The 14609-nt window shown below is 43.8% G+C and overlaps 1 protein-coding gene across 2 annotated transcripts in view; it reads right to left on the reverse strand.

Moving 5' to 3' along the window:
* Positions 1-1247: 1247 nt before the first annotated feature.
* slc49a4 (solute carrier family 49 member 4) overlaps positions 1248-14609 on the reverse strand; it is a 99024-nt gene continuing 85662 nt past the window's right edge. For both annotated transcript variants that reach the window (XM_072469939.1, XM_072469934.1), the window contains exon 9: positions 1248-3872. In XM_072469939.1, coding sequence (XP_072326040.1) covers positions 3757-3872 — 116 coding nt within the window. In that variant the 3' untranslated portion in view covers positions 1248-3756. The remainder of the gene's footprint in view (positions 3873-14609) is intronic.

The raw sequence follows: 14609 nt of genomic DNA on the forward strand, positions 1-14609 counted from the left end.
AGTGGGCTTGAAAGGCTGAATAGCCTCCTCCTGCATTCTATGTTCCTAACTAATCATTTTGTATAAAGTTTGTGGGATTTTGGCCTAATACTTCTCCAATGATTTACAGGCATCAGATTCGTAAGTAAAACACAAAATAAATTTATAACAAGAGTTAAACATGTAATGGAGATAATAGAACAATGTTCTACACACACACAGGTAGGGAAGGATCAAAGCAATGGGGATTAAAAGGGCACGAAGAGATGCGTGTCTTCACTGCTGAGGTTGCAGTCTTTGTAGTTGGTGATCTCCTCGGTACAGGAAGTATTGAACTCCACTGGTTCGATCGTAGCTTCTAGTTTGTGCCTTCAATTAGAACCCATACCTGAGAGTTTCCTCTGGGGAGTCACTTTCACTTTACGGACCATTACCAGATTGTCTCAGCGAGACTGGAGCCAATCTTAGAATACTCTGTTTTTTTATTTTTCGAGTACCCAATTCATTTTTTCCAATTAAGGGACAATTTAGCATGGCCGATCCACCTAACCTGCACATCTCTGGGTTGTGGGGACGAAACCCACGCAAACACAGGGAGAATGTGCAAACTCCACACGGACAGTGACCCAGAGCTGGGATCGAGCCTGGGACCTTGGCGCCGTGGGGCAGCAGTGCTAACCACTGCACCACCGTGCTGTCCGCAATCTTAGAATTCTCTGCCTGAGAATTTCAAATAAAGTTTCCCATCCACTTGTCTTGAACGTTTGTCCAGCCTTTGTGCAGGTTTGCTGGCGAAAGGGTAGAGAGAGAAAGGACAAGGCTTTTTCTTCCAGACCTTTTAAAGATTGCACGAGAGCACGATCAGCACTGTGCCTTCCTCAGTTTTTCAACCACAGGTTAGGCTTTCACAGATCTGGCAACAGAATCTGCTTGCAGTCTTTTAATCAGAAGTTAAAACACCAGCCTTAGCTGGTAGAAAGTCACCACATTCTCAATGCCAGTGATTAGTAAAACTGTAATACTGAAGTTTACACTATCAGGTTTGGAACTGCAATTTGTACATGGGTTTCCGTGAATGAGTGTCTGGGGAAGTTGAGCGGGGTACAACCACCGAAGAGGCTAATGATAAAACAAAGACATGGGGATTTTTCCCTGAACCACATGCCCTTGACAATGGGGTGGCAAGGGTGAAGTAGCTTAATCTGAAGCCCAGGTGACAAATCACTAACTTTGGATTTCATAATTATACCTTTCACAATATCCACAAGTTTCTTTCCATTTTCAAACATTTTATTTACATTTCTACATATATTTTGAAAACCTTTAACTATGATTTGTCTGGCAGATTTGTCCACACAAACCATATACTGTAATTCACCAAAGTTCAATTAAATGTGCATAACCTTGTGCAAGGGTTTAAAATCACTCATCTGTAAGTCATTTTACAAATATTACAACTTAGATGGTGCATATAAACCTGGTCAACAGTTGCTCTAAACAGCAGACTTTGGAATATTTAATGCAACTTCATTTTCACGACACAACCATAAAAACCTGCTAAAATTGTAATTTAGTAATAAATTACAAAATAGAAACATCCGCATAGAGGAAGAACAGAAATACAAAGGTTACTTCCGGTCAAGTTTGCAAATTCGTGGACATTTGATTAGGAAAGGCTAGAATTTCATACTTACAAATTTTTACACTTTACAATTCTGATAGTTCTCCAAAATAATGCACCCCCCCGCCTCTGAGAAAAAACTCCCGACATCTCTGGTGGTCCACATTTCACACAGGGCAAAATAAAGTTGCGGTTACCACCACCAGATTTGATTTCTCCAGCTCACGCTAAACACCTGCATCATACTTTAAAAAAAAAATTTAGAGTACCCAATTCATTTTTTTCAATTAAGGGGCAATTTAGTGTGGCCAACTTACCTAACCTGCACATCTTTGGGTTGTGGGGGCGAAACCCACGCAAACACGGGGAGAATGTGCAAACTCCACATGGACAGTGACCCAGAGCCGGGATCGAACCTGGGACCTCGGCGCCGTGAGGCAGCAGGGCTACCACTGCGCCACCGTGCTGCCCTCACCTGCATCATACTTAATACAAAGTGCTGTCTGTCCAGTTTCTTCGCTCTCGAGGCTTGGTGGCCAATTTCTCAGTTTTGCAATGAATAACCAACATTCAGGAATAAAACTCATTTTAGATCTGTCATCTTACACTCAAGGTAGCAGCACTATTTGACATTATTTCTGAAGGATTTGCCACTAATTTGCAATACACATTCTAAACTCTAATCCGAACATCTAACTCGACATACAAAATTTTTCAACCTTCTTTCCAATATCAGTTTGGAGTTCCAGATGATGCCCTGTTGGGACTAACTTTGATAAGAAAGAGCTGCATTTTCTGGGTACACTCGAGCTTTAACTAAAAAAAACATTTAAGTTAAATTTGCTTCCACCATATTGGAACTGGTGCGAGTTATTTTTTTTTTTTAAATGGGGGAGGGGGAGAAAAAGAGAGGGGTGGGTTTGGGTGATTAACAGAACACCATTATCAGGACAGTGCTACAAGAAACGTCTACTGCAAAATGAAAACGGCAGAGTAGAAAGGAATTTGCAGATTCCTAGACTTGGTATCAGTACTCCATTGGTGAGAATGAAGTAAGCAGCACAAGGGTGGTTATGGATCAGTTTGCTGAATGTTTTACAAACACCAAACCCTGACACGACGGTAAGCAGTCAATTCTTTTGCAAGAGAATGCAGACTCTCTTTAGGTGATGCGAGTGAACAAGAGTAGGCTGTCAGTCTGTGTATTGTGTCCCTTGGCATTAGTACATCTGGGATGGCCTTATGTTGAGGCAATTCTTTCCATCACAATAGTTTAAGGACATCAAACGCTTGTGATTATTCGTCAGTGACAACTACATCAGATTGTGCCAGGGAAGAAAATTCTAATGGAATGCACAGTTGACTGAGGAATTAAAGATCCACATTAAGTTCAGCGAGATGCACCAGTGAGGACTGGCTAGATACTTAAATATCTTGGGAGATAATCATCGGTGTAAGCAGCATACAATATCTTAACCCATTTCCAAGAAAAATTCTTCATTTGTATTCAGTCCATTACTAACATCTGCTATTGGCAGCTTCAATGCAATGCAATCTGCAGTAACCACCGGTCTGTACTGCCTCTCTAATAAAACAGGTCAAGACAATAGCTCAGACTTGAACCTGCTTTGGCAAGGTCCCGCTGGTGCTTCTTATACCCAAGCGGAAAGGCAGCAGGTGATTATCACCAATACATACTTCACTAGCCTTTCCTGCTCAATCTCATCAAATCACAACTCTCACTATTAGCCTGTTCAGTTTGTACAGTGGTACTTATCACACCGAGATTGAGGAAATAAATGAGTCAGCTGTGGGTGTCACCTGGACTTTCTCAGCTTAGATTCTGTACCAAGCTTTTAAACCAAAGTACAACCGTTCCGATGTCTTCATCGATTGCATACACAGTATCAAACAGGGGCACCTTCAATTTGGCTCTTCCATTCCGAGAATACACAAGTCAGCGTACGCTGTTTCACAAGCATCTCCAATTTTACAACATTAATTAGCAATCCCAATGCTAATGTCGTAAGTTTGAGAAAAAAACCACTCCCTTCTTTATTATATAAAAAATGTGCAATTCCAAGCAAGTGTGCATTGCTATTCCACAATGGATTCCCCAGTCTTCTCAAAATTCGCCTGTCCTCTCCGTCGATACATCAGACAGAGACCAACACATCGAGGTAGAGTCTATCATAAGATTCCTTGAATAGCAGTATAAGGAGAAGGCTGAACAGACACGATGCAGTCAGGCACCAATTCAACCAGGAAAAGTCTGAAAAGCAAACAGAAAATGTCAGTGATAAATGTCAGGAAAAACCAACATCCGCTTCTTTGAAAAGTGCATCTGGGCATGCACGGAACTAAATTGTCCTGTTATTTATTCACTTAGTGACCATTTCTATGCACCTTCTCTACTGTTGTTAGCACTGTATGCTTCACCCAATATCTATGTATTTACATTGTGTATTTATCGTACGTCCTATGCTTTTTCGTGCATGGAACGATCTGCCTGGATTGTACGCAGAACAATACTTCTTACTGTACCTCAGTACATGTGACAATAAATCTAAATCTAAAGGATCGTGAAAGCAGGATTAGTTCCAAGGACGTAATTCTCAGCTGTACAAGCTTTGAGAATAGTCTTTTAAGTGAGATATCACAGACGTTCCAGCACAGAAAATAGTCTTTTAGGGGAGATATCACAAGACGCTCCAGCACAGAGAATAGTCTTTTAGGGGAGATATCACAGGCGTTCCAGCACAGAGATCTTTTAGGGGAAATATCACAGGCGTTCCAGCAGTTGGAGCTGTACCAAAACAAAGTTACCAATTACATGAAAAAGTAAACAAGCAGAGAAAATAGAGGAAAGCCAACACTCTTATCGCGTTGTATCATTGATGAAAGACATGTTTAAACATAAGCTCTTTTGCTCTCTCCCCAGAGACGTTGCCAGTAAGGGATTTGCAGAATCAAGTACTCAGCTGAGATTGTAAAAGGTGCAGGGGGAGGAAAGCTACCATGAATACCAAAATGGACTGAGCCACAGATATTTAGACCAGACGCTGGAGAATGCTTGGAAGGTTAGGAACTGCAGTGTATGATAACTGCATAAAGGATTAGGATCAAATCAAAACATTACCTCTAACCCTCTGATATCTGTCTGCTCTCTGATTAAAACCCTAATGAAGCTTACCCTGGAACACTTGCTTTCCAATTATAGTTGTTTCAGCTCAAGTCATGATAAATGCTTTTATTCAGAGCAACAGACACTAGAGGAATTGCTCAATTTACGAAGATTGGTGATTTTCAAAAGGACCTATTCCTTGCAGCATTTAAACTAATAATTTTCTGCAAAGGTTTTTGTTGAACCCATCGTGTTCCAGTATATTACGAGCTTTCAGTAAGTACTTTAACATTTTGAATACAGACAGACCTTTAAAATGGCTGCAGCAAATCATGCGACCTTTGGCATTTTGAGCTGCAGCCAGCCCCGTACTTCAAGCAAATACCCAATTAATTATGGACATACACAGCCATCCGGGGAATTCACGCATGTCTTTAAGGATGCATCATCAACAAAAGAACTATCGCATTCCAGCTAGCCCGTCTTTCTTTTCACCATGGACATAAGAAACATCAAAACTCCTTGTCGTGTGTGAAACAAATGTGAATGGATCCATTGTATTATGGGCAGCATGGTAGCACAGTGGTTAGCACTGTGGCTTCACCGCACCAAGGTCCCAGGTTCGATTCCCGGCTTGGGTCACTATCTGTGCGGAGTTTGCACGTTCTCCCTGTGTCTGCGTGGGTTTCCTCTGGGTGCTCCGGTTTCCTCCCACTAGTCCTGAAAGACATGCTGTTAGGTAATTAGGACATTCTGAATTCTCCCGCTGTGTACCCGAACAGATGCCGGAGTGTGACGACTAGAGGATTTGCATACTAACTTCATTACAATGTAAGCCTACTTGTGACAAGAAAGATTATGTTATGCTGGTCCCTCTTCCAAACCCAGCTGGGTGAATTTTAAGGTGTCAAACAACACTGGAGGTGTAATCAACACACCGCCCCTTTTCCGAAAAAACACTTTGAACTTGCACACGTCACATGGGTGGCACGGTAGCACAGTGGGTAGCACAGCTGCTTCACAGCTCCAGGGTCCCAGGTTCGATTCCCGGCTTGGGTCACTCTCTGTGCGGAGTCTGCACCTTCTCCCAGTGTCTTCGTGGGTTTCCTCCGGGTGCTCCGGTTTCCTCCCACAGTCCAAAGATGTGGTTAGGTGGATTGGCCACGCTAAATTGTCCTTGGTTTAGGTGGGGTTGCTGGGTTACGGGATAGGGTGGAAGTGTGGGCTTAAGTAGGGTGCTCTTTCCAAGAGCCGGTGCAGACTTGATGGGCCGAATGGCCTCCTTCTGCACTGTAAATTCTATAATGGTGAGAAAGCCATTTTGTTGCCTGCTTTTAATCAAGAAGCTGGTCTGCAGACATCGTTCCACCAAAAAGCCGTCAGACCAGCTGCATGTCACAGCCCCCCCCTGCCCCCCCCCAAAAACAACCTGCTTTAATTTCATGTTCACCCGAGAACTAACTTCCTGGAAGTTTGACGACAGGAAACCTTGCAGTTTACTGAGAAGCCTCTGTTCTATCAGGCCTTCACTTCAACTAAAACATCATCTCATTAAAAAACTACAGGCCTGCCACAAAAGAGACCAAGCCAATTATAAATTGTAACTGCACTGTTTTACCTTCATCTGCATCTAATCTGTGAGCCAGGCAGGAGAGTGAGACAATCGCATTTAAATCTCTGCAGGAACTGTGAGATAAGTAACTTTTTTTAAAAAACTCACAAAAAGCTGGTTGCTGGGATTATTTAAATTGGGACAATCACTCTGAAGTTAAGAAACCCCCCCCCCCCATTTTTTTCCCCATACCAACGTTTTGACCATGGGCAATAAAAAGTAACACAAATTTTGTCCATGTCAAACCTCAGGCAGAATTAGAGAAGCTGTTATTTTCATTCATACTGTCCCCAACCGTAAAACCTCCCAGTCAGCCTTTATCAAGCATGTGTGTGCTTCAGTTGTCCGGGCTGAATTTGTCTGGGTACAACAATGGAAATGGTGCCACCCACTGCCACCACCACTACTGGTACTCCTGGTCAAGGCAAGATCAGAGGGCATGCTATTCAGATTTATTTGTGTACTTTAGGCACTATGCAAACTGTGCAACTAACTACTCATATGTTACTGTTGTAGCTTGCAGATTGTTTGGCAGATGTGCACATTTAGGTTTTAAGATTTTATGCCCACAAAGTTGCTGGAAACACAGGTTGGTAGCGCTGAGTACAACAGAGGAGCCGGGACAGTGGTGAACAATGGGACAAATGGTAGCGATTGAAGGATTGAGAGATAAACAGATGAACTGAGAAGGAGATTTAGAATGGGTGGTTCAACATCACTGGGGCTGGTTTAGCACGGTGGGTTCAATTCCCAAACAGGCGGCAGAATGTGACAACTAGGGGCTTTTAACAGTAACTTCATTGAAGCCTACTTGTGACAATAAGAGATTATTAAACCCAGGACAGAGAGATATATAAAGGGGGAGGAAGAAACAGATTAAGAGTGAAATAGAAAGTTGGGGGTTGGGGGGGAAGAAAAAGGGGCAATGCAAGTACTTAAAATTTGCTACTTCTTTCTACCTACTCAAAAGATGTAAACCTTGTTCTTGTGCAAGAGGAGATCTGCACGTGCTAACCTTTTCCTTATTTATTCATTCATTTGATGTGGGCATCACTGGCAAGGCCAGCATTTATTGGCCACCCCAAATTGCCTTTGGGGGTAGTTAAGAGTCAACTCATTGCTGTGGGTCTGGAGTCACATGTCAGACCAGGTAAGCTCAGCAAATTTGTGCACCTAAAGGACATCAGAGAATCAGATGGGACTAATAATTATAGTTTCATGGTCACGGTTACTTAGACTAGCTTTTGTGACGAATGGCGGATTTTTGGAACATTAGGAGAATTTAAGGGTTAAAAGCCTGGGGTTATAGAGAAGGCTTTGGAGAGAGAAGAGGTGAATTCTGATTAGTCTGACACGGAGTCCACAATTCTCTCTCAGTAGGATAGTTGTAAAAGAGCAATATGTTTTAAAGCAGAGCAGTCTTGTCTGGGAACAAGGAAGCTGAAACACGCCAGGTGAAGCAGCTTTCTGAAGATATTCAGCCAGAGTCTGAAGGGGCTCGAACAGGAGCCAAATCTGTTTTAGAAAGCAAGTGTTACTCTACACCATGCTGATTTTAAGATAGATTGAGAGCTGTATCTTTCTTGTCTCGTTGTTTTATGGGAAATTGAGTAGTAGCGTTTAAGGCGGCACAATAGCACAGTGGTTAGCACTGTTGCTTCACAGCACCAGGGTCCCTGGTTCGATTCCCGGCATGGGTCACCGTCTGTGTGGAGTCTGCAGGTTTTCCCTGTGTCTGCGTGGGTTTTCTCCAGGTGCTCCGGTTTCCTCCTACAAATCCCGAAAGACGTGCTGTTAGGCAAATGGGACATTCTGAATTCTCCCTTGGTGCATCCAAACAGGCGCCGGAATGTGGCGACTGGGGGCTTTTCACAGTAACTTCATTGCAGTGTTAATGTCAGCCTACTTGTGACAATAAAGATTATATGCAAGTGGTTCTTTTCAAGTGTTAAGTTAAAAAGTTTATTATAGTCATAATAAAGTTTTGTTTTAGGGCAGCATGGTGGCGCAGTGGTTAGCACTGCTGCCGCACAGCGCCGAGGACCCAGGTTCGAACCCGGGACATTGTCCGTGTGGAGTTTGCACAATCTCCCCGTGTCTCCGAGGGTCTCACCTCCACAATCCAAAAAGACGTGCAGGGCGGGTGGCTTGGCCACGCTAAAATTGCCCCTTAATTAGAAAACAAAAAAAATTGGGTACTCTAAATTTCTATTAAAAAAATAAAGTTTTGTTTTTAAAATACCAAATCCCGATTTCCTCATGCAGTCGCCCCTGGAGTGAATCATTCTTTCCATCCAGTCTCACAAATAAGCTGAAATATTGGGGTTTTGGTCCAGTATCCGAGCCACTCTGTGGTCTGGGATCGGAATACTTTCAATTGCAAATTCTCTTTGATGGTCATTGAATTTATTAACTGAACTAAAATTCCACCAGCTACCATGGCGGGATTTGAACCCCTGCCCCAGACCACTGACCTTGGCGTCTGGATTACTAGTTCAGTGATATTACCACTACTTCACCTTCTCCCCAATGATAGTGTGCAACTCTTCCACTAAGTCGTTTGGCTGCTGTTATTTTTTCAGCAAAATCTGGTCTATGCACAAGTATTAAAAAAATGCTTGTACATTCTTTCCATTTAGCTACTATTAATAATTCAATCTATTAACACATTATTTTATTCAACATTTTGCCCTTGGGTAGGGTGCTCTTTCCAAGAGACGGTGCAGTCTCGATGGGCCGAATGGCCTCCTTCTGCACTGTAAATTCTATGTTAAAATCTGGACCGCTGTTTCCTTTGATGCTTTATCTCTGCCATACATTTGAGTGAAAGAATCTCAATTTATTCAGACTTGGACATGACCTGAGTGAGCATTACTCTTGCATGCTAAATACCTTCCTTCATGCCTTAATGATCAGGCAGAAAAGTTTCAGTGTTGCCTTGGGGAATCCATAATTCATGAAACCGCAGTCAAAAGTTTCAGGCTGCAGGATGGCGGGGGAAGGGGGGAGGGAGAGGAAAAAGGTCACGACACAGGTAGACAACCTGCAAATTAGTCTTGTGGGTTTAACTCTTTCACACTACACAGTCAAACAAATTGAATTATCTATAACTACTGAAATGAATTATCTATAACTACATCAATGAATTGGGCAGCATGATGGTGCAGTGAGTAACACTACTGCCTCACGGCGCCGAGGTCCCAGGTTCGATCCCGGCTCTGGGTCACTGTCCGTGTAGAGTTTGCACACTCTCCCCGTGTTTGCGTGGGTTTCGCCCCCACAACCCAAAGATGTGCAGGGTAGGTGGATTGCCCACGCTGAAATTGCCCCTTAATTGGAAAAAACTAATTGGGTACTCTAAATTTTTAAAAAAATACTTCAATGAATAATCAATCGAGAACTACAGCAATGCATTTTAAAGACAGATTTCCAAAAGCAGCTTATGGCGAATGAAAAATAGTTGAGAGTTTTGGAATTTCTAGGATCTCATGCATGCAATGAAGTATTGCCCAACACAGGATGACTAGAATTGGAACAAAGACCATGTTCTGCGCAGAGGAATAGGAGATATATGGAAAAGGACATGAGTTTAAACAACCTGCATGCCATAATGTGCCAGAACATTATATAGATGGCAGGTTAGCAGGTGCACACCCTCATGTTATTCGGCAGGCTAATTCATCAGTATATCATTAATCTCCACGACAGTAAATCTGGGTCAAAGAGATTCAAATGCATGCCAACCCCATTAACATAGAAACAGCTATGAGTTATTTCAAGACTGCAATGCCAATCGAATAACCTATGCTGACAACACATTCACAAGGTTAAAGGAATTGACTCCACCACTTTTCCAGGCTCTTTCCTGGTGACGAGTACGAATGAGATTTAGTTCTGAGCAAAACGAGTTGGCCCTTGTGTGCAATCGCCAATAGGCAACTACAGTCAAACAGGAAAAAGCATGAAAATGCAGTCATTGCTTCTTATAATTGCACTAGTCCAAGATAGTAGGTGGAGAAACACAAGACAGCATTTTTCAGTTGAGAACTGGTTAATATACAACAAAGACTAGAGCAGTGGCTCCCAACCCTTTTTTACATCATGGTACACCTTTATAATATAAAAAAAATTGAGGCACACGCCCTGGGCTAGATTCTCCGTTCCCTGAAGCTGAAATTGCGTTTGGCGACGGGGCGGAAAATCCGTTTTGGCGCCAAAATTGGGAGTGGCGGCGGTTTTTAAATTCTCCAGCCCCTGCTGATTATCCATCACCTCAGGCCATTGCCTGAGGCCCACCCCGCGATGGTCCGTCCCCGACCGGCCGAATTCCCGACGGCTTGGGTTACGTGTGCTCACACCATCCGGGAAGCTCGCGTGGCGGCTGCGGACTCAGTCCGGGGCTGCCACAGTCGGGGGAGGGCCAATCGGTGAGCAGGGATGGGGATTCATTCGGGGCTGGGGATTCATTCGTGGCGGGGGGCAATGCGGGCGGGTGGTCCAGGGAGGGTGAGCAGCCGATGGGGGGTGCCACTACTTTGGCGGTCCAGGTTCACTGGCCGAATCCGCCAATGAGCAAGGTGTGGCCGCTGCACACGCCGCCGTGCATTTGCGCGGCCTCTGAACCGGATGTGCTGGGGGCCGTATCTGCAGCTCCAGCTCCAAGCTCTACGATGGCTCCCTGCAAGCCCCCAGCAAAAAGGGGAATCGGTGGCCTTTTGACGCCATTTTTCCGAGAGTAAAAGACCACCGTTTTCACGCCGGTGTGGGGACTTAGTCTCCAAAGCAGAGAATCCAGCGCCCTATTTTTTCCAACTAAACTGCCCTCGAGCAAAGCTTTTTATCTCTAAACCACTTCAAGCCACCAATAAATATAATTTTAATTAGTTTAATTTTACAATGAAAGCCTTCTCACTAGATGCATGTCAAATACAATACTTTTTATTGAAAATGCACATAATTGAAAATGTTTCTCATTAAAGACTCCAACTGTTTTCACTTTTTAAGTCTGAGTTTCTCAATGCGAAAGCTCATAAATGAAGGAAATACTGTGAGCAACATTTTAACGAGGTTAGGGTGATACCGGAGAGTCTGGATCTGGGAAGAACTGATGACAGGGCAATTCGCCACGGATGGGCCTTTTGTTTTTTGGCATAAGCCCGTGTTAAGAATGCTGACTCGCACAGCTAAGTTGTGGGAACCGGTAAGAGTTTGGCTATCGTGCAATTTGAAATAGCTGGATATCCTTGCCCACAATTAACCAAAATGTGTCCAGAGCCATCTCTGCCAACTTGAATTTCAGTGTACTTTCCATCCTGACTTCTGAAAATTCCTCTTGTTCCTTTAATAACAATTTCTTTGACGATTGAAGAGAAAGTGAACCGTTCACTATAAAGCACAACAGTGCCTTTCCTTCCTCAGGAAACTAAGGAAATTTGGCATGTCCACATTAACTCTTACCAACTTTTACAGATGCACCATAGAAAGCATCCTATTTGGTTGCATCACAACCTGGTATAGCAACTGCTCGGCCCAAGACCGCAAGAAACTTCAGAGAATCATGAACAGCCCAGTCATTCAAACGAACCTGCCTCCCATCCATCTACACCTCCCGCTGCCTGGAGAAAGTGGGCAGCATAATCAAAGACTCCCTCCCACCCTGCTTACTCACTCTTCCAACTTCTTCCATCGGGCAGGGGACACAAAAGTCTGAGAACACGCACGAACAGACTCAAAAACAGCTTCTTCCCCACTTACCTGACTACTAAACGATCCTCTTATGGACTGACCTGATTAACACTTCACCTCTGTATGCTTCATCCGATGCCGGTGTTATCCAGTTACATTGTGTACCTGGGTGCCTTGTATTGCCCTATTATGTATTTTCTTTTAGTTTCTTTTCTTTTCATGTACTTAATGATCTGTTGAGGCGCTCGCAGAAAAATACTTTTCACTGTATCTCGGTACACGTGACAATAAACAAATCCATCCATCCATCACGTACCCAGTCAAAGTCTCACATACTTGTGGAGGGAAAGTACAATTCAAAGTTCTCTTAAGTGTTTGAAGATGTGTTGAGATGAGGTTAAGTTGTGGTTCTGCCAGCAGGATTCACTGAGGCCAGCTTGAATATGTCAATTGACACATTTTCCTGCCAAACGGCCCGTTTTGAGTTGGAGTCTTGACATTTATATGGCAGTCAAAGCTTTCGTTTATCCGCTACATTGTAACATTCAGCTTGTTCAAATGGCTGAATATGTCTGAAAGATATGGAAGCTTAGCACACCCAAGAATCATCACGTCAAAACTTTGTGTGGCAATTCATGCAGAGCCAAAAACTCTTTCAGTGCTTTGTGGAGTCTAGAGGCTGGTTTAGCACAGTGGGCTAAACAGCTGGCTTGTAATGCAGCCTCCCCGAACAGATGCCGGAATGGGGCTTTTCACAGTAACTTCATTGAAACCTACTTGCGACAATAAGCGATTAATATTATATTATCATAAACGGGAGGGAGGATCTTACCCCGAGATAGCCATCGCATTTGTGTGTACATGAGTAAACCCTGCTACTCTGCTCCCATTTCCTCACACACAAAATAGTAAACAAGCACGATTTCAAAGACCGTGAGTTTATATAATTCATGATTTTCACTGTTTGGTCTAATATTGCAGTTAACTCAGGTGGCATTATTTTGGCAACAACTGCTTCACTGTGCAGGGTACAGTGGCTGACCTGGATGTCAGGATTCTGTTCATTCACCTTACTCACAAATCCTTTGACTTTTCTAGTCACGGAAGCTGCTCTGTCAGTGCAGACGCTATTGCACCTGGTCTAGTTAAGATTGCTTTCCTCCAGATAAGCAGCGGTGACACAAAATATTTCCTCTTTGGTCGCATGACTGGGCAATTCTTTGCAAAAGAAGAAATTCTCTCGGATAGGATTCCCGTCAACATACATTGGCTAAGAGCTGGCAGTGTCTCTGCTAATATCCGTGGAATCATCAAGCTACAGGGAAGAATTTCCATTCATTTCTAATTTCTCTTGAAGCACATGTTTAGTATCAACTGATATTGTCAATATGCTGTTTGATTGTATTATTATGTGGAGATGCCGGCGTTGGACTGGGGTGAGCACAGTACGAAGTCTTACAACACCAGGTTAAAGTCCAACAGGTTTGTTTCGATGTCACTAGCTTTCGGAGCGCTGCTCCTTCACCTGAGGAAGGAGCAGCGCTCCGAAAGCTAGTGACATCGAAACAAACCTGTTGGACTTTAACCTGGTGTTGTAAGACTTCGTATTGTATTATTAGAAAGAGGAACTTTGTCAATTTCTTCGGCGGCATCAGCTCCCAACATTGCTCAATATTTTTGGATGCTGACAGAATTAGAGTTTTGGCAATGGTGTGCAACTTCTTCCATTTCATTAGGAGCCCAGCCACCAGGTAACCCGCCGCCTGCACACGCTCCATCACACGTGGATTTTGCTTTATGTTTTGTTCTCTCAGGCACTGTATTGTATATCCTCGCTGGAGAGTGAACGGTGTTTTTCATTCAAATGGCATTTCAGCTTACTTGGTACCATTGCCGCGTTGTGTCTCCCTGCAAATTAGGCATTCTGAGAGGAGGCAGAGGTTATCACCATTCCAGGAAAATCCAAATGTCAAGTAGCTGTCACCATACTGTCTATGAAGCACGCTACTTTTTTCCCAGAGGCTCTGATCTGTCGGCCACATCTGAATCAGAGTGGGATTCTTCACTTTTCTTCAAAAGCTTATTGATGGCAAACCGTAATCAAACAGACCACACTACACAATAAATGCCCTCAGTGGCTGGGGAGGCGAGCGGGTGGTGAAGATCAAGGAGAAATGGGAAGCGGAGTTGGGAGGGGAGATCAATTCGGGAGTATGGAGTGAGGCACTGCGTAGGGTAAACGGGGCCTCCTCTTGTGCAAGGATGAGCCTGATACAGTTTAAGGTGGTGCACAGGGTGTATATGATTCGGGCGAGAATGGGTGGGTTATTTCAGGGGTAGCAGATGTGTGAGAGAGGTGTGGGCGGGGGCCAGCGAATCACATGCACATGTTTTGGGGTTGTGAAAAATTGGAAAGATTCTGGGCGGGAGTGTTCACGGTCTTAGCCAGGATAGTGGAGGAGGAGGTGGATCCCTTTGGTGGTGATATTTCAGGTCTTAGAGAAGCCGGAGCTCATTTGGGTGGCCTTCCCCTGTCTGATTGCACAGCGGCAGATTTACTGGAGTGGTGGTCGGCATCGCCACCGGGA

Source organism: Scyliorhinus torazame, chromosome 2, assembly GCF_047496885.1.
Source record: "Scyliorhinus torazame isolate Kashiwa2021f chromosome 2, sScyTor2.1, whole genome shotgun sequence".
NCBI lineage: Eukaryota > Metazoa > Chordata > Chondrichthyes > Carcharhiniformes > Scyliorhinidae > Scyliorhinus > Scyliorhinus torazame.